We start from the raw sequence: 26,675 nt of genomic DNA on the forward strand, positions 1-26,675 counted from the left end.
GCAGATGATTTTTAGACTTATTATCTAACCCTAACCTCTCTCCTAACCTACAATTTCACATCTCCACTATCTCTTACATATCTGGAACTGGATGTCCTGTAATCAATACCTCTAAAAACTGAATTCATCTTTTCCTAAGCTTTCCCCTCTTCTTAATTTTCCAATTACTGTGGAGGGTAATAGAATCTTTGGTTCAAAGGGTACGGACATTTTAGCCACTTTATTTGCATAATTCTAAATCCAAATGATTGTACCATTTCATGACTCCACCAACAACGTAACAGCAATGTTTTAGTATGCGTATAATTTCACAACCCCTGCAACATTGACTTTTGCCATTTTTGGTTATCCCTGACAATTGGCAGGATGTGAAGTGAAACCTTGGGAGTTCTTTCAGTGATGATGAATTAGCTTTCATCACTTTCAGTCACTCATGCTCACAACCTAGATACGGACAACTTACTCTCACAAGTTCCCCACCCCATGCCCTTAATCAATTGCTAAGTATTGTCTTTTCTATTTTGTTTTTGTTGTCATTCAGTTGTGTCCAACTCTTTGTGACCCCATTTGGAGTTTTATTGGCAGAGATGGTGGAGGTGGAGTGGTTTGTCATTTCCTTCCCCAGCTCATTTTACAGATGATAAAAATGTGACAAACAAGGTTGAGTGACTTGTCCAGGGTCATAACAGTGTCGGTGGCCATATTTGAATCCCAAAAGATGAGTCTTCCTGATTCCAGGCTCAGCACTCTATGGAGACACCCAGGTATCCTTCTACTTTGTAGCATCTCTTGTATATGCTATCTTTTCTTCTCTGATTCTGCAACCATCCTGATAGAAGTTCTCATGACTAGTCTATTACAATCACTTCTGGTTGCTATGCTTGCCTCAGGTCTCTCTCTACTCCAATATATCCTGCACCCAGCTGATGAATTTAACTCTGACCATGTCATCACTCCTCTTTCCTGCCCTGCCCTAACTCATACAGTAGACTTAAGACTCTCTTGGGCAAATACAAACTTTTCTATTTGGCTTTTAGAGCTGCCTGTCATGCCTCTAATTCCATCACTCCTCATATCTGCTTCCTGGCTTGCTTCAAATCCCAGCTAAAATATCACCTTCTACAAGAATCTTTTGTGATTTGGTTAAAAAAGCTTTTCCCTTTTAAGAGGGAGACATCTTTCCTCTGTCATCATCTTTAAATTATTCTGTATGTATATCTTGTTTCTATATTGTTATTGCATGCTGTCTCCTCCATTAGACTGTGAAATTGTTGAGAGCAAAGACTGGTTATTGTCTTTCTTTGTATCTACAACACTTAATATAGTACCTAGCATCTAGTAAGCATTTAATAAGTGCTTGTTGACTGATTGGGTGATCTTAGCAACATTATAAGGCCAATTTTTACATGCAAATGAACTGTTGTTATATGATCTCTTCAAAATAAATTGCTGTTCCATGATTTCTTCAAAATATTTATCAAGCATACTTTACTTTCAACTTATTCACATTTCAGTGTTAATTACTACTTTCCTTAAGCAAACTGCTCTTTTTTTTGCATTAAACATTTAGCACCTTATCTTCCAAAGTTCCTCACTACAAAAGCTAATTCATCATCACTGAAAGAACTCCAAGGTTTCACTTCACATCCTGCCAATTGTCAGAGATAATAAAAAATGGCAAAAGTCAATGTTGCAGGGGTTGTGAAATTAGGGGTATACTAAAACACTGCTGGTACATTGTTGGTGGAGTCATGAAATGGTACAATTGTTTGGATTTAGAATTGTGCAAATAAAGTGGCTAAAATGTCCATACCCTTTGAACCAAAGATTCTATTACTGGGCTTATATACCAAGGAATCTCTCAGTTAGGAAAGTCATGATATAACCCCAAATATTTACAGCCGCTTTTTTTTTTGGTGACAGCAAAAGACTAGAAACAAAGGTGCCCACTGAATGGGTAATGGCTAAACAAACTGAGGTACATGTATATAATACAATATTACTGTACTGTAAGAAATGAGTGTGATGAATACAGAGAAGAAAGATCTCTATGAACTGATGCAGAGTGAAGTAAGCAGAGTCAAGAAGAAATAAACACAGAATTATAATAATGTAAATGAATGAACCACACACCAAAAAATCAAAAGTTAATATAACAATATTATGAAGATCAAGTGGGACTCAAAGGAAGAGATATGAGAGGACATTCTCAACCCATGCCTTTCTGGAGCTGGAAGAGTCACAGATATTACACAATGAACAAATTTTCAGAGTTTTTCAGTAATTAACCAGTTGTGCTGATTTCCCTGGCTCTTCTTTTTCTTTCTTTGGTCTTTAAAAAATATGATTTGTTATAAAGGATAGCTCTCTGAAAGGCAGAAGGGGAGACATACCATGATTAACTATGATAATATATGAAATAGGAAACATCAATAAAAACTTATTTTTTTTAAAACGAAAGAATTTTTCCACCAGTTGAATAGAATGCCATATTTAAATAAATTTTTATGTGCACATTAAGTATGTACATATACCATAATTCTTCTTAGAAAAATAAAAATTTCTGTGGATATTTCCATTTTATAATTATCAGGATAGCATTGTTCCTCCCCTGCCTTGCAAAAAAAGTTTCCTTCTCAAAAATTGTAATCCGTGCATTACAAAAGAAACATTTAGCTCAAAGTTTTTGTTGTCAATTGCAAAACTTTAGTATATAAGATATTAAAAAGCTTCCAGGCTATATAAAGAGACAAGAAAAGGTAGAAGAGAAATAACGTGGAACTTTCACAAAATCTCAGGTTTGAAAGAGACCTCAGATATCATTTAACCAAATCTGTATATGAATAGGAATTCTCTCTATAATACAATCCTAATACATCATCTAATTAACTTACTATCTTTATGCCATTTAACAAGATCTATGTGAGACAGTGGATGAACTATGAAGTAAAAACAATCATTCAAGTCACAAAAAGACTAATTAGCATTTACAGAGAACTGAATGAAAAAAATTAGTAACTGATTTTAATGGAAGTCATTAACAAATGTCTTCAGAAATAATTGAGTATATAGGGAGGAGAGGAGGATATGGACAGATAGACACAGTGCATGGTAGAGAAAAAAGTAGTCAAAGGGCTTTGTTTGAATCCTTTCTGTGCTATTTATCACTTATGTAACGCTGTCACTTGACCTGCTAGATTTTCAGTTCCCCATCTATAAAATGAAGGGACAAAGCCTCGAAGGTTTCCTTCTAGCTCTAAATATATGATCCTATGCAACTGCTTGACCTCTCTGGGTCTCAGTTTCCCCATATGTAAATTAAAAATGTTGGATTAGGTGACCCTCAAGGTTTCTTTCAGCTCTAAATAATTGTTAATGGGACGTGAAGCACTGTGAATGGAATTTTAAAAACAAGTGAGAATTAAAAGCTTTGTAATTCGCTATATTTTATTGAAAATTATTTGACCACCATAAATTAGTCAAAAATAATGTTGTACATTAAAAATATTAATCCACTTGAACAGGGCTTTATGGTTTATAAAAAAGCACCCTTGTCTTAACAATCCCATAAGGTAGGAAGTGAAAGATTATCTACAATGTAAAGACATGTAAACTGAAGCTTAGGAGTGAGATGACTTGCATGAGTTAGAACTGGGGCTGAAACTAAGGTCCTTTTGACTCTAATCTTAGGGCTCTTTGCTCTACTGACTTCTTTTGGATTTTCAGTTTTCTTTGCTAAACCTCTGGGGTATTATTAGTACAAAATACTCTGAACTGAGAGACACAACTTTGACTATTGACCTCCTTGCCTGTCTTCCCCTAATTTGATTCAATTAGGAACTTTCCTGTTTATTCCAGGATGACAGCCTGAAGAGAATGATATATGAAATATAACCAAATCTATGAAAGTGAACATGTCTCAATGCTGATACTGTTTATTTAACATGAATATACATACATACCATTGGTTGAATGGCTGAAAGCTACTTTGTTGGACAGACATATTCACAATAATAGGGTTAGAGCAAGAAAAGACTTCAGAGGTCATCTAATCTATCCCCCTTTAAAAATCTCAGGACCAGAGAGCTTAAGTAACCTGAACACATACACATATATACAGTCTTAGGCCACTTAAATGATGGCATTAAGTATAAATCATGGTTAATATTTATTTTCCATGTGAAAATATATTTTGCTTATATATTTGTTATATTATTTAAACTGCACAGCAATGCAATATAGTAGGAGTAAGATTGTGATTCAAAGATCGTAAAGAAGAATGGAACATATGTTCTAGATTTGGCCTATAATTCTTTCAAAATATCTTTGTGAATTCAAAGGCGGGAAATATTAAATGAATAAACAAACATACAGAGTTACCTAAAAGAGTCGATCAAATATATGGAAGTGCTACACAAGTAACTTGGGTAATCTACAAGCTGCTAAATGTTTTAGTATACTGAATAACTATGAACAGTTCAAGTATCAACCAAAACATACTTTAAATATTAAATTTAAATATATAGCAATCATATGTCACCCTTATACCCACCATTATAGTAAGCACATTTTAATTGGACTGGGAGAAATAAATAAAATGAATTATGAGTACTATTTATTTTTACCTGTTAAAAAAAGCCCTCCAATCCTTAACAATAATTGTTCCTGCCCTGCTACCCCCCCTCAACATAGAACGTAAAGAAAATAAGCTAACTCAAGATCTAACAAAAATAAATGATTTTGATAAAAACGGGAAGAATGAAAACTTTAAAGCATTCTACTTTTGAGAATGTGTCTCAGTACTATGCTTCTCTGGATGGCACAGATTTTGAAGTTCAGAATCAAATACTTATAGAAGGGAATATGGGAGGACACAATACTGCTTGGGCCCCAAAGGCCATCCATCGCTTGAACTGTGACAAATAGCAAGCAGATTTAGAGTAAAAGAAGGCAGTGTACAGTTTAAGATGACTGAAATGAAAGTGAGTGGGTAATACCCTAGAATAATTTCAATATTAAGAAATATCCATATTTAAACTCTTTGCATTTATCAACATTTTAATAAGCAATATATTATTATTTTATTGAATAATTTAGCCCGACCATCTGGGACAATTCAATGTAGTTATCAATGAAACCAACCTTTTAAACAGCACATTAAAGCTCAGGGATACTTACCCTGCAAACTGGACACTGCCAGTGGCTACTGCTGTCTCTAAGCCTGAACTCATCAGATAAACACTTGGAATGATAAACACGAAAACACAGGTCACATATCAATACCTCTCCAGGCAAATGGCATTCAAAACAATACCAGTCATGATTTTCTGTTTCCCAGTCCTACAAAAAATAAAAATAAAAACAAAACTTGGTGTAATATTTTATTGATATCTTCAACAATACAGAGTAAAATTAAAATTTTGAAGCCCTTTAGTAAAATAATTTAAACATATGAATATTTGCTATATTTAATTTGTATTAAAATTTAAAAAAATCTAGAATCTTAAAGGACTTCAATTTTTTAAAATGCTGCCCTAAATATTATAAATGAAGATAAAATTTCAAAACCAAGCAAAATAAAATTTATATCCAAAGCTATAAAGTAATCTACCACCTATCTTTTATATAATCAATAATCAATTTGTTAAGTATTAATTTATTAACTTATAAATTAATTTATCAACACTTAATTTAAAGAGTGAATTTAAATAAATAATAAATGTCCTAAACCGTCTCCCATTTAACAACCAAAGTGATCTTGCTATACAGTGCTGGTCCAACCATGTCATCCTGGCTACTTAATAAATGCCAATGGCCCCCAATCACCTCTAACATCAAATACAAAATTCTTTGGCATTCAAAACCTTTCACAATTCACATCCCCCCTAGTCTCCAGACTTTTCAGTCTTCTTACACCTTTCACTAAACCACATACTCTTTAATCAAGTGACACTGGCCTCCTTGCTATTCCTGGAATAAGACACTCCCATCTGTTGATTCAGGACATTTTCTCTGGTTGTCCCTGATTCCTGTAATGCTTTCCTTCTTCATCTCCATTACTTGTATTCATTCCCTGATTTCCTTCAAGTCTCAACAAAAATCCCTCTACAAGAAGCCTTTCCCCATTCCTCTTAATTTTAGTATCTTGTCATTTCCTATTTGTACTATATAGAGCTTGTTTGTACATATTTATTTGCTTGTTGTTTCCCTCCATTAGACTGTGAGATACTTGAAGGTAGGGGTTGTCTTTCACCTTAATTTGTACCCTCAGAATTTAGCAGAGTTCCTAGAGCACAGTAGGTACTTACTAAATGCTTTTTGACTAAATCATCAGAGGCTTTGTTTAATGAACAAACTATTAAATTTTTTAAGCATCTAGAATACCGTGAGTCCTGAGAGATGACAATCAGTGATAAATTATTTTATTTTATTTCATGATATTAGAATTATTTATTTAAATAACTGCCATTAACTAGCATATATACCTTTGATAATGATGTCAAATTCTGAATCTGAATACAGTTAAAAAACTAAAACTAAAAGTTTGCCAAAATGCATGCTAAAATGTAGCAATTTTTAGGGCTGAGTCTTACTATGGATATTCTTGGATATAAATAAATATAATTGTTAGTACATAGAAGCTCCCTGCATTTTCTTTCCAGTCAGCCTTTCCCCTTTTCACAAATATTGTTTCAAGTGCTTAATAAAAACGACCTATCTAAAAGAGTGATGAAGTAATCTGCAATCTTGTTTTGTGGAACTGAACTCCCTTCCCCCAACTTCATGAACTGTTTTACCATGATTAGCACTACACCTTCTAGAACAAGAAGATTTGATAAAATTTGCACAAACCAAGTTTCTGATAAGACAGACAGCATCTAAGCTAAAGAATGTAATTCAAAAGCTTAACCTCTTAAACATTTCTGAACTGCTAATATTATGACTTTAGTTATATTTAGTAATTCAACTAACAAGGTAGCATGAATAGTATATTTTACTTAGCTGCTAAGGAGATTTACACCTTGCATCAAATAAGATTAATCAAGGGATAATCTGGCTTGGTAGTTATAACATGAATAACTAGATGGTACAAACTAACACTATCTCTTAAGAGTTCCTTCATTGATAATTTATTGACAGTCTTCATCTCATTTTCCTGGAAACTATTTGATATATAAATAACCTTTTCAGATATGTAAAGAAAGTTGTTTTTAGTAAATTCTGTTGCTGGTTTCCATTCCACAAACAACTACTAACAATTTAAGTTTCTGTGCAGAAGTTTTGATAAATTTTAACTAATTTTTTTTAATTTGAAAAAGATCATCAGAGTATTTTATTTATGATGGTTTGGACATACCTTACATGATTTTGGTATGACATATCTGGCTTAGCAGAAGCAACAGAGCGTTGCAATCTCACATCATTTACACATTTTTCAATTTTTTAAATCAAGAAGTGATTTTCATAAAACAGTCAAAATAGCAGTCAACAGAACTCAGGCTACTTATTGGAAGAAAGAAAGAAAAAAAAGTCTTCCCCCAAAAGAAATAACATGTTTCTATCATAGATTATGGTTAGTTTTAGATCCAATTTTTCATAATAAAAAATTAAATTAGTCTGATAATCAAGATATATTAAAATAGGAGAGCTCGAAATTGGGCAAATATGTAGAAATTTGTCTATTTCATATATCCTCCACTCTGCTGCCAAAGTGATTTGCTTCAAGCACAGGTCTGATCAGGTTGCTTCTCAATAAAATCTAAGAGTTTCCTTCTACCTCTAGGACCAAATATAAATTTCTAGACACACTGATCTACCTGTCCTGCCTCATTCTGTACTATTTCCCTCTCTGGTCTAGCTTGCTGTTCCTCTGGTCTTTGTACTGGCTATCTTTGCCTGGCATGCATCACCCCCTCATTTCTGCCTCCTAGAATCCCTTTGAAGCCTTTCCTAAACTACAATACATTTATTTTGTATGAATTCTGTATGTACTTCTATTTTATATATTGATCTTTTGGACAGTTTGGAAGCTCCTCTGGAGCAAGGGTTGCTTGACTTTTTGCCTTGATATGCCCTGCACCTAGTACAATATCTGGCATCTAATTAGTATTAAAGGAATGGCTGTTGATTAATGAACAGAGATTATTTCTTGTAAAAGTCTAATTGCCTCCCGGCAAAATTTGTATATTCTAAAGTCTATTTTCAGTCTCAACACAGCAATTGAAAATACACTCTACCATTTTCCAAAAGGGTTGATTCTTCAGATAAAAAACATTAATTCTACTAAATGCCTGAAGAAATGAGTATATATAATCTAAGTAGAGATGCTAATAATATATGTCATATAAGAAAAGAGTTAAGTAACAAAATCTGTATACAAATGTTCAGGCCTAAAATCCAACACATGCAAGCACAGTTAAATTGTACTTTCAGTATGTTCCACCAGATGTCATCAGCTACTCCATAACTTGGTTAAAAGGATCCCAGAAAAGCAAAACATGGGATAACTTCAACTTGCTTCCATTTGTAAAAGAGCAGACAGGAGTACTGTCCTTCAAAATTGGAATCCAGGTGATAATAGCAGTTTTAAGAAATTACTGTAGATATAGTGATCTAAACTATCCTAACAGAATATAGAAATGTATAGGAGAAATAAAAAAAATTCAGGACACACCCCAAAGTGTCAAAAGAGGTCACTTTGGGCTGTTGTCCTGAAGAAGGATTTCCTAATATAGGACTTTTAAGACATAAACAAAAAAAAAATTTCTCACCTATATTCTACAGTTCTGCTTGGCTTTCCAATATATACAGAGTTACAAAGGAATTCATATATGGAAAATGTACCAATACACAATATTAATATACAATTTCTACTACAAATTTAAGCAAATTACTTCATATTTTATGTTTTTCCATATTTTAAACTACCATTCATAAACAGATAATAGAATGCAAACAAATATCTATAGTGGTTTAAAAGGGATTAAGTTATTCTTGTGAACACAAAACTAAGATCTTTTTCTTCGTGCATAGTGAATCCTTTAGTGATTTCAGAAAAAACAATATATTGACCAATATATTTATTTTCATTGTAAAAATGAATGTGTTAAAACCCCCAAAACAAGCTTCAATAAAAAGAAAAATGAGTTGAAGATCTAAAATTTACTCTCAAATACTACTAAATACAAATGGGGCTGATATAATGTGAAAATGTATTCAGCACTTCAACAAAAGTTTGTCATTTATAAGGATTAAAAATTTCTACAATTCAGCAGGCAGTCTAGATACCTGTTAAGTATGTCATGAAGCTACTACTTGACCACAATGCCCAAATGACTGATTACCAATTTATAAAACCATATATCCTGTTTATAGTAATCCTTTACATCTCACTAACATTTTTAAGGTCAGGCACTGTTAGCTCCATTTTACAGATAAGGAAACTGAAGAATAATGAAATTAAATTATCTGTCCAGAGTCACCAGGCAAATTAGCAGAAAAGGCAAGACTAGAATCCCAGGTCTTCTACATCTGGCGTTCTTTCCACTTAGCCAATTGTTTCAGACTGAAAAGGAGGTTTCAATTTTATTCAACTTTCCTTAATAAATACATACATGTACGTATAAAATATATAGATGACATTATCAAATACATGTGCTGAACACATTATTTTTCTTTTCTTTGGTGAGGTGGGAGTGGGTGTGCAGGGCTCTGTGATTGTGTCAGTGGATGAAACTCCTAGGGTGCAATCTATGCAGATATATGACTATTTTCTAGTTTACAGGATTAGAGAGTTGCCTAAAGAGATGAATGGTTAAATGTCTAATCCACAGTCATGGTAATTATGTGAGAAGCAGGACATGAATCCAGGTCTTCCTGTTTCCAAACCTGATTTTCTATCCACTGTCATACTACCATCTCAGAATTTTTCATTCATAGCTATAATATAAAATTATATCTCTATAATTTACTGTTTTTTTTACTTCTGTATTAGCATATTCAATTTCTCACGAAAGTACATAAATCTGATGAAAAATATTTCTAACTATGCTATCAGAGTAACATAGAATTTAGAAAGAGACAGATAATCTAGAGCAAAAGAATAAATTTCACCATTTTGTGTAAAAAGTAGATATATATGTTTGGGTGTTAAAATAGTATGAAATTCTGCTTACCAGATAATACAAACAGGATTGAGTGGAAAGAAAGTATTCAAATTGAAGTAGAAGAACTTAACAGCCAAGACCTGAGTTCAAATTTCCAGTTTCTCTTGAATCATAAGCAGCAAAACAAATTGGTAGAAGCATTCCAACAGAAAATGTAAGCTACATTCCCTGTATTGTATTATTTTTGAAGTGACATCAACTATGAAAGAAGAAACAAGAGACCCTGAGTTCAGGTTTGGCAGGTAAGTAAATGGGGAAATGATTTATAGCAATGGACAATTTACATTTTGATCAATTTCAAAATTAACATTCAAAATGAATTTTCGGTTTTCTGATTTTTACTTTGCTTAGTAAAGGGTAAACAAAACTGCTGCAAAATTGTAGGATATACTCTGGACTGTAACAATACAGTGGTCATCAAAGAGATGACATTAAATATATTTATTCCCAGATCCAGTCAGTTAAAACGTGTTATAACAGTGAATGGTTAAATTCAAAACTGGCTCATCTTATAAATTACCTTACACAATAGTATAAGGAAATCTCATCGTGCATGGATTGCAAAAATTTAGTATCTTCATTTTGAACTCAAAGAGATGAAGCTATTTTTTTTTGTAGTTGAAATAGCTACTTGATGCAAACCCTGCTGCTGATGGAAAATTCTGCCTAAGGAATAATCTCATTAACTGAATTGGCTGATGTGGCAACACTTTACGAAATGGGAAGCAACAGGGTTTTAAGAAAAAATAGTAATACTAGCTAGAATTTATAAAGTAGTATTTTAAGGTTTGCAAAATACTCTATAGATACCTGATTTTATCCTCATTAACAACTCTGAAACATAGGTTCTATTATTATCCTCATTTTATAGAGAAGGGAAATTGCAGCAGGCAGAGGTTAAATAATTTGTCCAAGGGTCACAAAGCTAATAAGAATTTGAGACCAGATTTGAACTCAATCTTTTGACTCCAGATCCAATGCTCTATTCACTCTAGGTCCCCTCCTTCTTTCTGTTTGGTTGAAAAACTTCTAGCTGCTGATGGTTATGTGATATACCAGAATGTTGTTACCCTGCAAAGCCTATGAGACAAACTGTAGTACAACTCTTCTCTCAGATTTTTCTAAAAGGAAAAAAAAGCAGGCTGTTATAGTAGGTAAAAGTGTATTGTGAACTCTTCATTGTTAGCGTCCCTCAAACTCTCAACACTGATACAACATAGGAAGAGTTAACAACTCAGAAGATGCCATCAAGAAGATGATTATTGCTGACTAGGTGACAAAAATATATGATGGTCAAATCCCTTGAGTGTGTTATAGGTAATAGGATAGTACAACTGGTGCATAATACTCCTTTTGGAATTACCACAGAGCACAAAGAAGAAAGTATCTCAAGACACAGAAGGAGACACACCTAGGAAAAACCAAATTCTGTGGTTGTGCTGCTCTGTTGTGACCAAGTTGTAATGGTACTGGTAATGTGAAGATCTTCCCTGCCCCTTAATAAGCCTAAGGGAATTTGAAGACCTTCCCTGCTTTGAAAAGATAATCTGCCCCCAATAGGCTGAATGTAATCACATGGAGCCTGTGGTTGAAGGAGTTTGCTGAGGGGTAGAGCAGAGCCCAGAGGAAGCTGGCAGCCAGAGGAAGCTAGATGGTTTGGAGGAGAGAACATTTCTGAGGGAGACAGAGAGTCTTGTAGGTAAATATTGGTCTTGTGTTGGTTTGTGGGAAGCCTAAAGGATGCTGTGGCTCTCTGTGCTGTTGTAGCTTATTAACTTCTTTGCCGCTATGATGGAATCAGCTTACTGGTTTGGGGATTTGGTTTTCTGGTGTCTGAATAAATGTTTTGCTTCTGTCTTCTATATGGAGAGTGTTATATTTTGGGATTGAGCACCATGCCGGTATATTTATCGTGACTGTGGGTGCTGTGAACATTACATTGGTACTACATTTGGCCACAAGGATGGGATCATGAAATATTGGACCTCTATTTGGAGGCAGAAGGGATTTAGAAGAAGAAATGGCTATTCTAGCATGGGAGGATTTACGTTATGACTCCCTAGCAAGGGAGTGGTCTAAAAGTACAGAGCTCTGTGAAAACTGGGAACTGAGATTACAGCAGGGAGAACCTAGAGATTTAGAAACATGTTTGCAAAGAATACCAATAAAATATTGGGAGAAAGCTGGAGGCTGTGTGTAGGAGGGGTTAGATTTTACTAACAGGTTACTGTATTATGTGTAAGAGTAGAGACAAGCTCTTACAAGGAAAAAACTCAAATGCAAAGGGAATTGGCTGTGTTACAGCATTTGGGCTCTCCTTTAGAAGAGCAAGCTAGAAGATTTCAGGTGGTAGAAGAGAGGGCTTTTGTGAATTTGGCTCAGAAAAAGAAGCAGAAAAGCAACAGGAGGAAAGTTCATACAGTTTTGGCAGAGATTGAGCCTAGTTGCTATGACAACGACTGCCAGGAGGGTGCATGTGTACAAAGTGAAAATACAATGCTTCATGACCAAGCTTTTACAAGGGCAGAAGCTCGCCCCCTACTGCGAAGAAAGCAGGAAAATCAGGGAGACCAGAGTTGAGGAAGATATATGAGAATTTCACTCAACAGGAGATTACTGTTATTAAGCAGATTCAACCAAAGGATGGAAGAATCGTTGGTGTCTTGGATGGTGAGAATCAGTAATGAAGGAGCCAGAGAAGTATGGGTAGATAGTGTGGATTGTTTAAAAATTAATAAGTATCAGAATTCTTTTGTTCAGCAAACTTTTAGAGATTTTCATATGGCAGGAGGCAACAATATGACCAATCTGTTAGCGTTAGCTGCTGATGAATGCAAAAGAATGTATCCTGTTTATTCTTTGTGGCCTAGTGGAGACAGACCCTGGTACTCACTTAGAGACTGCATGAGAAAGATGAAAGTAATGAAAACTGCCATCATGGTTGGAGGTGCAGACACATATCATAATATCCCCTTAGCAGTTCCTCATAGAAATATCATGATGAAGACAGCTTCTCCTGCTTATAAGCACCTATTTCTGACTCTACTAATTGGTGAAATAGGGTACTCTCTTTCAGAGGTTCTGGATAAGATTTCACAGCTAAGTGACTTTGGAGAATAGGAAAAAGACAGATTTCCTGAAGAGAGAAAAGTAAATGGCCAGTGGATTCAAAGTCAGAATAGACTGACAAGAATTGTTTACTGCTCTATTGAGAGCGGGGGTTGATTTTAGAATAATTAATGGTATTCCAACTAATGAACTATATAAAATGTACCAGGATAAGGGGCTTAATGTCAGACAAATAGAGAAGTAAGGGTTCCCCCTACAGATTCTCTTGAACCATTGTATCCAAGTTGGACACACCTTTAGGGAGAATTAGAAATTGGCCAAACCCCAGCTTAGATTAAAGAAATACACAGACCCCACATCAATCTGACTATATATTGGAAAAATGTATCAAATACTGTAACCAGGGCATTGACAGATACTGGGGAAGAGGCCTCCCTTATTTATGGGGATCCTAACAAGTTCAAGCATGGAACTCCTATTACCATCACAGGACTTGGAGGGGCGGAAATATCAGCCAGAAAAGTCAAACTAATGACGAAAGAATACACTGTGGTTATTGTACCCATTCCTGAATACATCATTGGAATAGATATATTGAGAGGTATGACCCTGAATTTACCTGAAGGTAGATTCCAATTTGCAGTCAGGAGGATAGGAATTAATACAGTTTTAATGGGAAAAATAAAAATGGACCCAATAACTTTACCTGAACCTTCTGAAGTAATTACTTTAAAGCAGTATTGTGTGCCAGGTGGGCAAGATAAAATTACCAATGCTATAAAGGAATATGTTGAAGCAAGAGTGTTAGTCCCTATAACCACACAATGAAATAATCCTGTCTTGTCAGTATGAAAATCAGATGGGACATCAAGAATGTCAGTGGATTATAGACAATTGAATAAGATGACTCCTCCCTTGTATGCTGCTGTTCCAGATACTGTCACTTTAATAGAAAAGATCCAGAAATATGATCTGACTTGGTATACAGTTATTGATTTAGTCAATACTTTCTTTATCATCCCAATAGACTCTAAACAATGGGACCAATTTGCTTTCACTTGGCAGGGCAGACAATATACTTTCACCCACTTGCCACAAGGATATCTGCATAGCCCCACTATTTGTCATAGGATTGTGGCTGAACATTTGGATGAATTAAAGCTACCTGGTGTACAGATTACTCACTACATTGATGATATTATGATACAAGGAAAAAATGTAAAAGAAATAGAGAAGGGGTTGGCACTTTTAATTGAGCATATGAAAAGCAAAGGGTGGGAAATTAACCATGCAAAGATTCAAGCACCGGCTCAAAATATAAAATTTCGAGGTATACAATGGAATAAGGGACTGCAAGAGATTCTTCTGCAAGCCTGACAGAGATTCAGGATTGGGGCAGCTAGGTGGCACAGTGAGTAGAGCACCGGCTTTGGAGTCAGGAGGACCTGAGTTCAAAATCAACCTCAGACACTTGACATTTACTAGCTGTGTAACCTTGGGTAAGTCATTTAACCCCAATTGCCCTGCCTTCCCCCCTCCAAAAAGAAAAAAATATATACTCAGGATTTTCCTATCCCTACCAATAAGAAAGATGCCCAAAAGTTTGTAGGATTATTTGGATATTGGCGACATAACATTCCAAATCTGGGACAGATTTTGAAATCCTTATATAAAGTTACTAGGAAGAAATATGAATCTGACTGGGGACTTGAGCAGAGTAAAGTTTTTGAAGAAACCAAGGCTGCTATAAAATTGGCCCTAGATTTATGGCCTATGCAAAATGGCCCAGTGGAATTACAAGTGACTGTACAGGATGATTATGCAAACTGGAGTTTATGGCAAAAACAAAGTCAAAATGGACTTTTAGGATTTTGGTCTAGGAAACTTCCTTCAACTGGAGTTCAAAACTTTTGAAAAGCAGTTGTTAACTGCATATTTGACCTTGGTAGAGACTGAACAACTGACTTTGGGCCATGAAGTGATATTAAGTCCTGGAATCCCAATTATAACCTCAGGAATGAGTACCCCAGCTTCTCACAGAATCGGACTTGCACAAGAGGCCAGCATAATTAAATAGAAAAGGTATATTCAAAAGAGAGTTAAAACAGGCAAAAGTGGAGTTTCTGCTCTACATGAACCTATAGCTAATATCGATACTGAGGGACATGATACATCCCCTGAACCAAAGCAACAGTTGATACAGTCCTTGGTAAAATGGAATGATGGATCTGATGGATTAACTGAAGAAGGGAAGAAACACGCATGGTTTGCTGATGGGACAGCAAAATATTTGGGCCATAAAAGACACTGGAAAGTAGTAGCCTATATCCCATGTACTAGGTGGACTTTGGAAAGTACTGGGACAGGTGGACATAGTCAATACGCTGAACTTAGGGCAGTAAATCAAGCCATCAAAATAGGACAAGAAGGACAGCATCATATATTCACTGATTCATGGGCAGTAGCTAATGGATGCCCATGTGGAAAAATCAAAATTGAGAAATTCATGGTAAACAAGTTTGGGGCAAAGAATTATGGGAAGATATATGTGACATGTCTTTGGTCACTGATTTGTCAGTTTTTCATGTAGATGCTCACATGGCCCTCATCATTCCAGAACATGAATACAAAGCACAAGCTGATCAACTAGCAAAGATTGCTACTCAACACATGGTCCCTACTCTTATACCAACTGATGATACAGTACTGGTAAAATGGGTCTATCAAATGGCCAGTCATTTAGGTGTCCAGGTCACACAAAGGTGGGCACAAGATTGAGGTATTAGTATCTCTCATTCATTTTTTTTTTTTTGCTTTTTGGAGGGCAATTGGAGTTAAGTGACTTGCCCAAAGTCACACGGCTAGTAATTGTGTCAAGTGTCTGAGGCCGAATTTGAACTCAGGTCCTCCTGACTTCAGGGCCAGGACTCTATTCATTGCACCACATAGTCGCCCCTCTCATTTACTGTTAAAACAGATAGCAGAGGAATGTCATATATGTCAATTGGAAAAGGAACAAACTGTTCGTTGGGTAGTAACTGGGGAGATAGCAAAGGGAAAAGTCCCAGCCCAAATTTGACAAATAGATTATACTGGTCCTCTACCCCAAGAAAAAGGATAGAAATTTATATGTACTTGTATGATACCTCTTCAAGTGTACTAGTGAATTGTCCTTATAAGAATGCGACCCAGAAAAACACCTATAAAACTCTAGATCTCTTAAGTCTATATTATGGAACCCCAATGCAGATTCAAAGTAACAGTGGGTCACATTTCAAAGATAATGAAATGAAGAGATATTGTATATTAAACAATATAGAATAGATATATCATATTCCATATTATCTACAAGCATCTGAGTTAACTGAAAGAATGCATGGATTATTGAAAGAAGAGTTAAGGAAGTTAAATTCTAATAATTCATATCAACATTGAAAAGATAATTTGTTCACTGCTTTATGTAATTTGAATAATAGACCATTGGGAGGAAGTATACCTCTGCAAATTAGAAAACAGCAGACACATAAGATCTAAAATATTGAGTATTAGACTGTGAGGCAAGATGTCCCTGCACCATATTCAGGAAAACCTGGTTTGGCAGGATATGATTTACACTGTTTTGAAGACTTTTGGTTTGATAGAAAAGAAGTAAGAAACATCTCTACTGCAATATGTAAAAGAATCCTTAAAAAATCATTTTGGATGGATATTACCTAAATCAGACTTAGCAGTTAGAGGAATACATGTATTGGCTGGAGTAATAGATTCTAATTATCAAGAAGAAATTATTGTAACATTGCAAAATTTGGGTAAAGAACTCATACAGTTTAGCAAAAATGATAGAATAGTTCAAGTGATTATTATTCCTTGTGAAACAATACCCTTTGTGAAAACTGACCCTTCTTCTGAAATAACTATTAGAGGAACTGAAGGGTTTGGTTCTACTAACAGGATAAAACTAGGAGCTAAAGTTTGGGTAAAGTAGAAGTCAGATGATGTTTCAAGGGCTTTGGAGATTATAGCACATGGGAAAGACAATACTGTGGTTGTTGTTTATTCAGGAGAAGATGATTGACTAATTGTATCCTTAACTCGAATATTCTTCTATCAATAAAGCTGTGATAGTGAATTCATGGACTCCAGAAGCATGGCTGATCCTATATTTGTTTCTTTTTGGCTTTTTGTCTGCTTAGCTTCTTAGTGAGATTTGTTTCCTGCAGGTTTAGTATCCTCCACCTGCAGATGCCTGATCACTTAAGCCAGATGCCACCCACTGTCTATGACTGTGATGTATCCTTGGACCTGGTGTTGACTGAGTTCTGGATGCCAGATAAAGAACTGACCTCTCGAATGGGACCTCTTGAGGCAGGGACAACTCTATATCCAATTTCAGCTGGAAGTAGCTATGGAGAAGAGATCTTCACTCCTTACTCTAAGATTTTGAGCCCCATTCATTTGAGGGAGTAAAGATGGGGTATCTGTACCCAAGCCCCCACCCTAAGATAATGTATTATGTGCTTATTTCCTATTATCCCTGTTATATTATTGCAAAGTTCTGTTGACATCAGTTACCCCACCAGTTCCCCTAAACTCTCATTAATCTATGCAATGAAATGCATCGTTAATGTATTTTTGCTGTGTAAGGGACATGAAAGATCTTGGGGCCGAATGTAATGGTAATAGGAGTTTGAAGATCTTCCTTGCCCCTTAATAAGACTAAGGGAATTTGAAGACCTTTTCTGCTTTGAAAAGATAATCTGCCCCCAATAGGCTGAATGTAATCACATGGATTCTGTGGTGGGAGGAGTTTGCTGAAGAGTGGAACAGAGTCTACAGGAAGCTGGAAGCCAGAGGAAGCTAGATGGTTGGGAGGAGAGGATACTTCCGAGGGAGACAGAGAGGCTTGTGAGTAAATATTAGTCTTGTGTTGTTTTGTGGGAAGCCTAAAGGATACTATGGCTCTCTGTGCTGTTGTGGCTTATTAACTTCTTTGCTGCTATGATGGAATCAGCTTACTGGTTTTGGGATTTGGTTTTCTGGTGTCTGAATAAATGTTTTGCTTCTGTCTTCTATATGGAGAGTGTTATATTTTGGGATTGAGCACCACGCTGGTATATTTATTGTGACTTTGGGTACTGTGAATATTGTATTGGTGCTATGCAATTCCAATCTATATTTGCTTCTTTTTGTTTGTAAAGTTCTATATAAGTAGTATCATGAAGGCTAGTTTCAAGCACTAGTAGTGGAGAGCCCTGATTATCCCTCCTTTTATGTTCTGGCTACGGGTAGCTCCAGCAGGGAAGAGAGGCTGATGCTAGAGCAGTGGCAGTACTCAAGGCTGTAGTTTATAGCACCTCACTTACTAAAGAGCTCAGCAGCACTGCCTTCTATTCCTACTAAAGCATCTGATGAAGAAAAATGATAATTTAATTCTAAATTCCTAACTCTCCTTACCAATATAATAATTTCAAAAGTGATATATGACTTTTAGTTTTCCTTAAAATTTTTCTTATCCTTTCCAAAGATAATGCTGATGTTATATAAGACTAGAAATAATTCATCAAAGCAAACTTGTCCCTATAAGAAAGAGTTGGTGCACACAGGACCAGTATTAAAAAAAAAATAATAGCAGGTATTTACAAAAAGTCTTAAGGTTTCAAAGTATCATACATAAATTATCTTGCTTTATGCCCACAATCATCCTGTAAGATATTATAGGGATTACAATCCCTATTTTATAGAGGGGGAAACTGAGGCTAAAAGAAATTAAGTAACCTGCTCAAAGTCATACACTTCATAAGTATGTGAGATAGGATTCAATCATAGGTCTTCTACTCTATCTATTATATATATTATATATATATTATAATCACATTGTCATGTGATTGAAAAAAAAAAACCAAACCTAAAACCCAGTATGCTGGAGGGGAGCCTTTAGAAAAAGTTATAGAAAATAGATGCCCATTAACTAGAGAATGGTTACACAAATTGTGGTACCTGAAAGTAATGGAATATTATTATGCTATAAGAAATGATTATGGAATAGTATGGAAAAACTTAAATGAAGTGATACAAAGTGAAGTAAGCAGAGCCAAGAAAATAATATATACAATGACTACAACAATGTAAATGGAAAGAACCATCAGAAAACTAAAAATGAATGCTTCAGGATTACAAAGAAGTAAGCACAGGCACAAAGAAGAGATATAAGACATCTCCCCCACTCCTTTGCAAAAGTGAGTTCCAAATATATGTAATACTGCATAAATTTCCAGACTTTTTTTTTGACATTTTGATTAGTTTTCTTTATGTTTTCCTTTCTTTACTATATTTCTGATTACAGGGGATGGAAATGGGGAGGTATGCTAGAAGAAATTTAGGCAATGTAAAAACACAAGATAAATAAAAATTAATTTTAAAACATGTAATAACAAGTTACATTATTTTTTAAAAATTAAGTTCTTTTCAATAAATAAAATCCACCAGCAGGTTACATTCTACAACCTTCATAACTTCCTAAAATTGAATAAAACTGACAACTAAAGCCACTATCAAAATGTATAGTTTGAAGATACTTAACATATTTTCACTTATAATAATTTAAAACTTTCTTATGAAGATTGACATGACATTGACATAATTTAAAACACTGATATTTAAAGATCATACTATCCTTAAATTTTAATAATACTTTAACTATTTGCCCACAAGAAAGTATAGGGAGGGAGCATATATTCAAATGTCTTATACACAGGAAACATTTAATAAGTGGATTATTTGTTGAAGTGGGAATGTTGCCTGGATTGTTTGGCCCACAGAATCACTAATGGATGTTCTCTTTGCCAACAAAAGCCTCTTGGGATGAGTAAGTAAAAAAAAAAAATAAATTCCCCGCTGTCTCTTTCCACCTCAAGTATTCCAGATACCACTGGCAAGGCCTGAAGAAAAGAGATAATGTTTCCCTTCACCACTTATTGCTTAGAGTTTAAGGTGGGAAAAAAAAGTGTTTTCTCTTTATTATGGAACCTTGCTAGTTTGCAAGGTATTATGACTTTTAAAAAGTTTACAAACAACAAACAGATAAAATCCTCGCTGACCCTTCCAATGTCACATCATATCCACCTGATTTTACCCTCTACTTCTAAATAAGGAAGGTTAGAATCTAAGCCATAAATGGGCTATCCTATAAATCTCTTAAATTGAAATAGTCCACTTACAGAGCTATCCAAGGCAGTTGGCATATATTAGTACATGAAGCATAACTAAAAAGCATCATGTAATTATTAAAAATGATTTTATAAGTCACACAGAAATTTTCACTACTCTTTACTAAGTGTATTCTGTTTGTGTACTTTTAAGGATAATTATTTATAGAAGTTTTTATAGATATTCTAAGGATTGGCCATGCGTGACGGGCCCTTTCTGGTGATGAAGAATCTCTGTGGTCTTTGTACATCAGACTTATCTCTTCTTTTTATCTCATGTAATGATTTTCCGTAAACATTCACTTTCTATACTAGGTAACAAATTTGTTACAAACACAGGACCATGTTGAGATAACTCATTAAAAGTGAAAGCATAGGTGGGTGAAAAAAAGAGTTGGGAGATTAAGTGCTTATTATATATAAAAAACATATTTTGATTTAATAGGAATTCATAAAAGCTCTCTGGGAGCAAAGCCTATAATAAATGGTTTTAAAAAACTGCTGCTGTAAAACGTGAATCAACAACAAATAAAAATATAAAAGATTAAGACAAACCACCTACCACAGTGCTAAGCACACAGTAGGCTCTATAAATATTTGTGGACCAGAATTGAACAACAACAACAACAACAACAACAAAAAACAACCCAATAACCTGGAAAGAATGAAAGCATTTAGGGAAAAAAAAAAGGCATAGATGGAGAGGTAAATAATTTATGGAGACAGAGCAAAGGCATAAAAATGTTCATCACAGATCAAAAGGCTAGAGTTTTAAGTTATACTGCAGCCAAACAGAGAAACAGCTTTTATGAAGGAAAGTTCAGGTAATCAATAAACTTAGATCCTGTGGATTAAGTCTGCTGACTATAGTAGTTGATGACTATGCAGTTATTTTAAAAATAATTGCTGAGTGACAGAGCACAATATAGTATGCGTTTCAGAGCAGCTGAAAGTCTTTGTTTTCTAGAGTAATAATTTTGTAATATATTTGCACTACATTTTGACCATAAAATAATAAAAATCAAAATTTTTCTTTTAAATAATTCGTGAAGTGAGTTAATTATGTCTTAAGAAGAATAATTTCACTGGAAACATTTTTATGTTTATAACACAAATAAGAAAGTAATTGTGATAAGTAAATATAACACTTTTTTTCAGTATAGCTAATGCCTACATCACCAGACAATTAAACATGCAATTTGCTCACTTATTGAATATGAATTTTCTCATGTTTTCAACTAAACTAACATAAACAAAGCACTATACAGTTTACTTATCCAATTTTATAACTCTGTCAGACCAAAATAGCTGCTTTTGTAAACCAGCATGACTCTGAAGCAGTATTCATTAGTTAACTCCTGCAGAGGAGCTAGGCAAGGACATAGGTATAAGTCCCAATGTTTACTAGTTCAATATTGTAATAGAACAAGAAAATGGAATATAAAACATTTGTTTCCTTACAAATATCTTAAAATTGGAGCAGAATTAAAAATATCTTAAAATTGGAGCAAATATCTTAAAATTGGATTATCTTTTTGGTTTTTAATTTAAAGCTTTCATGAACTAATTTAAAAACACTATATGACACTCAAATAGTTAAGCCATATCAAATTCAATTGATTTTAAAATCTGGCATATTCGGAAACTATTATTTTAAAACAGTGTACCTTTAAAAACAAAGTCATTTCCATGCGAGAAACAGGAAAAATGAGAAACTCAAATAAGGACTTAGAAACACTATATACTAAAAATCAATTTTACATAAAAAAAAAAAGAAAATTACTCCCAGGAGTTATCATTGAAGCAAAACAAGCAGATAAAATGGATGTTTATAATATAATCCAAGCAGATGAAGGTCTAAAAATAAGAACAAGATGAAAATAGAACAGGGCAACCAACTAGCCTTTCTATTTTTATTTCTGTACATATGCCATAAAAAAGGCAGAATCATTAAGAAGCCTGGAAAAAATTAACATGGATCCTTTCTACCTAGTACCAAAATTCAACCTGAAGACCTTAATTAGGCCTTAACATCACTGACCTGAGGTCCATTCTTTTCAACTGTCAAACTGTCAACCTGAGTCTTTGATTCAAACATAAATTTTCTGAAAGAAAACATTTTTCAAAGGCTACTAATTGCCGGTGGCCTCATGTGGAAACCTTTAATTCAGAGATGTATTTTTTTTAAAGAAAGAAATGTCTTAAAAAAAGAAGTCTTTTTTTTCCTTCTTTTGTATATTTAAGTCAATATAGACTCAATAAGGCTTTTCTTTTAAAAAACTAGTAATTCTTGAAAGATATTCAAGGAACATGTCAATGCTACTAATATCTAAGTTCTTAATTTTGATTAAAAGTCTCTTCAATTTCAAAGGTTTTAAATAATAGTGAATTTATGAAAAATCTTTACTTCTATAAGTTGCATCTAAATTAACAATGATTAAACACAAGTTTTTCAAATACTTTAAGTCAATATATATACAAAAATGTGGTGAGATTTTCCAAATTGTACTCACAATCTCATCTCCTGGTAACCAATAGCCTTCTTGTTCAATACCAGCTTTTGAACCCTTGCAGCCTACAGTTAGGGTCTCCACAATAAGTCCATCTTTCACTGCTAAGCTCAGCTGACGTGTTGTCTCTTTCGGATGCATCCCATGGACTCGAGACATATACCTGAACAGAGGAAAAACACATTATAAATGCTTTACTCATTTTAACAATAAATAATGAATAAAAATAAAACAAACAAATCTGTTTCCAGTCATCCTTTCTCTTGATTTGTTATACCTTCAATCAGAGTTCAAGAATATGAAAAGTAAAGTAGAAAAACTCTGATTCTTTACTCTGACCACTGCCAAATAGAATTTCTGCCTTACAAAATGCTCTTCTCTGTATCTGTGGAGATTATAAATTTAAAAATGACCTATAAATAGCAAACACAAGTCACTTAATAGATCTCAGCCAAAAATTCCCCTTTGTCTGAGGTTCATAGCAATAACCATTCATAGCTTTTATATTTAAGGACTGTAGTTTTGGCTTTCCTAAAGCAGAATATAGAACATTAAAATCCATTTCTCAAAACTTAAAAATTAGAGAGTAAAAAAAAAAGTAGGAATTATAAGAAGTTTAGTCAAGAGAAAAAAAGTTGTGTCATTAAGAAAAATTCATTTCCAACTGAAGTTGGTCTGTGGATGCCTGAAACATTCTGAAAATGACTCAACTTACAAACAAGTAATTATTATGAAATTTATAGGGAACTCTGAATATGTTTTCCTATGAAATTAGGGATATAAATTGTGGTTCTTAGGCTAATCACAGAAGCATGCGTTAACCAAAATGTGAATGAAAAGCAATCTTTTTAAAAAACAGTGTTACAGATATAGCATTGCAACTTCACATTCCATAGTTATTCATCTCCACCATCTCCCTGCTGCCCTTGTTTCTGCTTTCCTTTTATCCACCTGGCACATCACCTCCAGACTGCAAAGCCAAAAACATACTTTAGTTCTTATGGGAATTAGTCCACTGACCTTTGGAATTTATATTCTGAGTCAAACTGTTTCGACTGGTGGATGAGTAAGCACAAACCAAGTCCACAACATCTAGCCAGGCCCAGATCATGATTTATATCCATCAAACCTTCCCTCCTCCAATTTTGCCATCTATCCTCCTGTTACATCATACTGGTGAAAGGCCCTTTTGCTCTAGGCTTAGCAATCAAATCAATACTACCATTCAACCTTTTTTCCCCCCTGGCAAGGGCATTCCTATGAATTTCTAGAGACATACTCTTCCCTGGTGACTGCTTCTATACGTATGTTGTCACTAGCTATTTGAATTGTGTTTGTATCTTAGGTGCTTAGCACAGTGTCTGGCACACAGTAAATGCTTAAAAAAATGCTTTCCTTCCTCTACCCCAAGGAGCTCCATTTCAGAAAAACCAAAAGATTCAAAAAGACTATAAGAGATAGCTAAGGAATAAAAAATAACACAAGCCGCACAAGGGTCTCCATCTACAGATCTAGGTCATCTGAACATCACCATTTAGTTGAAGGAGAAATTTTAGTAAGCAGTGTATAAAAGAGAACAAGATATCTGCTCAAAGTCATTCTAAAGATAAGTAAGAAATAAACCCATCCCTCATCACAGTAGAGAAGACTGGGTGGTACAGGGCCAGAATGCCAGGTTGAGCATCCCAAGGTCTGAGGTTCAAGTTGGTTCCGATGCTGTGATGCTAAGCAGGTCATTTAATAACCTTCTGGAACCTCAGGACACTTCCCAGACTTGTAAGACTAATCATCAGATGGAACAAAACTTCCCGAAACTGGACAAATGTATTTTCTGTTAAGTGACAAGAGGTGAAAAGGAAACATTCTCACTTCCACACTACTCCCCACTCAAGATGGGCTGACAGGTCTAAGTTGAGAAAGAGAGGATGGAGAAAAGATGAGGAGACTGGATGTGAGAGAGACAGAAAGAAGAAACAAGAGAAGAGGTTTTGGGGAGGGGAGCAGAGAAAAACTCTTACTTCCCAGGCATCAGAATCTATGTCTTCAGATCTTCTTGTTGCCCAGGCACCTGTCTATCCCATGACCCATATCTAGCGATACTGCCCTCATGATCACAGCAAGAAAGGAACATACTTCCTGTTGTGCTCACCATTCTCTTAGTCAACCTGCCTGAGGGACATAGTTCCACTGGAAAACTGTCTGCTCCCCTTTTCTTCCACCAGCCCAGTATGTAGCTAGAAGAGAATACAATGGCAAAGAAAATAATTCTCATTTGATGGTTTTCTGGCATAGTTTGCTCCTGATTTGATGTTATATGTTTGAAGCATTCAGGTTGTTCTATGCCTAGAATGAATTTCCTCCTCCTATTGGCTTCTTAACATCCTTAGCTTCCTTTAAGGAAGTTCACGTGTCAGTTTCTACAGAAGCCTTTCTTAAGCTATATATCCAGCCCTAACTTTTCTTCTGAGTTCCTGTCCTGCATCACCAACAACTATTGGACAAGTGAAATTGGATGTTCTGCGGGCATTTCAAACTCAACATATCTAAAATGGAATTCATTATCTTTCTTACCCAAACCAGTCTCCTTCTGAAGTTCTTTATTACTTTTGAAAGTACTACCATATCTAATTATTCAGGTTTGCAACTTAGGTGTCATACTTGACTCTTCACTCTCATCTAATGTATCCAAACAGATGCCAAATCTTGTTCTTTCTATCTTAACAAGATCTTTCATTATATATATGTATATATATATATATACATATATGTATTTATGAATCCGTATCTCTCTATATATACATACACACACATAAAAATCTATATCTATATACACACCTTTTCTCTCCACTTGCAAAGCCATCACACTAATTTAGGCCTTCATTCCCTCTCATCTGGACTCCTAAAACAGCCTCCTAAATAGTTCTGCCTCAAATCCAATACATCTTTTACTTCAATATATCCTCCACACAACTGGCAAAGTAATTTTTCTAAAGCATAAGTCTATATCATCTCTCAACTAAAAAAAAAAATCCAGTGGCTCACTATTCCATAGAATAAAAAATAAACTTCTGTTGATCATTGAAAGCTATTTACAACCTAGCCTCATCTAAGTTTTTAGTCTTATCAACTACTACTCTTTACACAATCACTAGTTCAGAAAACAGTGGCCTACTGACTACTTCTCACACATGATACTCTATCCTGCTTAATAAATGTTACTTCACTAATTCTGTGCTTTTCTGGAGGGTGGAGGAAGGGAAGGAGGTTGTCCCTCATGCCTGGAATGACCTTCCTTCTTATCTCTAACTCTTGGGAGTCCCTGATGTCTTTCAAGACTTTAGTTCAATTTCCTCTGTCTTCATCAGATCTTTCTTGTTCCTACTTCCCACCCTCAGCTTGCCCTTAGAGGTTACCTTTTATCTGCTTTTAAGTTGTTGTGTATATCTCTTTATATGTGTGTGTATGTATGTATGTATGTATTTCTACATTCCTCCCCCTCATCCCATACAGTACATGTTATTTTCCTGGTAGCTATTTCTAACTTTTTCCTTAGTTCTCACAGGTTGCTCACTGTATTCCCTCCCCACACCCTCTTTGCCAAGAACCTCACTTTCACTGAAAAAATTGTGACCATTCTGACAGCTCCCTCTTCACCCTACACTCTCATCTCAGATTACTTGCACATCTTCCTCCACTATGTTTTCCTTTATTCCTGTCCGAAGAGG

The 26,675-nt window shown here is 34.9% G+C and overlaps 1 protein-coding gene across 6 annotated transcripts in view; it reads right to left on the bottom strand.

The window, feature by feature from the left end:
- Positions 1 to 26,675, bottom strand: part of ZMYND11 (zinc finger MYND-type containing 11) — a 175,763-nt gene that overhangs the window by 44,124 nt on the left and 104,964 nt on the right. For all 6 annotated transcript variants that reach the window (XR_011168056.1, XM_069086556.1, XM_069086555.1 and 3 more), the window contains exons 3-4: positions 22,954 to 23,113; positions 5,179 to 5,340 (exon numbers count right to left, since the gene is read on the bottom strand). Coding sequence is in view for 5 of the 6 variants with exons in the window: in XM_069086556.1 (XP_068942657.1) it covers positions 5,179 to 5,340; positions 22,954 to 23,113 (322 nt within the window). In the remaining variant the exon portion in view is untranslated. The remainder of the gene's footprint in view (positions 1 to 5,178; positions 5,341 to 22,953; positions 23,114 to 26,675) is intronic.

This window comes from Petaurus breviceps, unplaced genomic scaffold, assembly GCF_028583685.1.
Source record: "Petaurus breviceps papuanus isolate PSGF00001 unplaced genomic scaffold, PetGlider_PUasm1.0 178, whole genome shotgun sequence".
NCBI classification, from domain to species: Eukaryota; Metazoa; Chordata; class Mammalia; order Diprotodontia; family Petauridae; genus Petaurus; species Petaurus breviceps.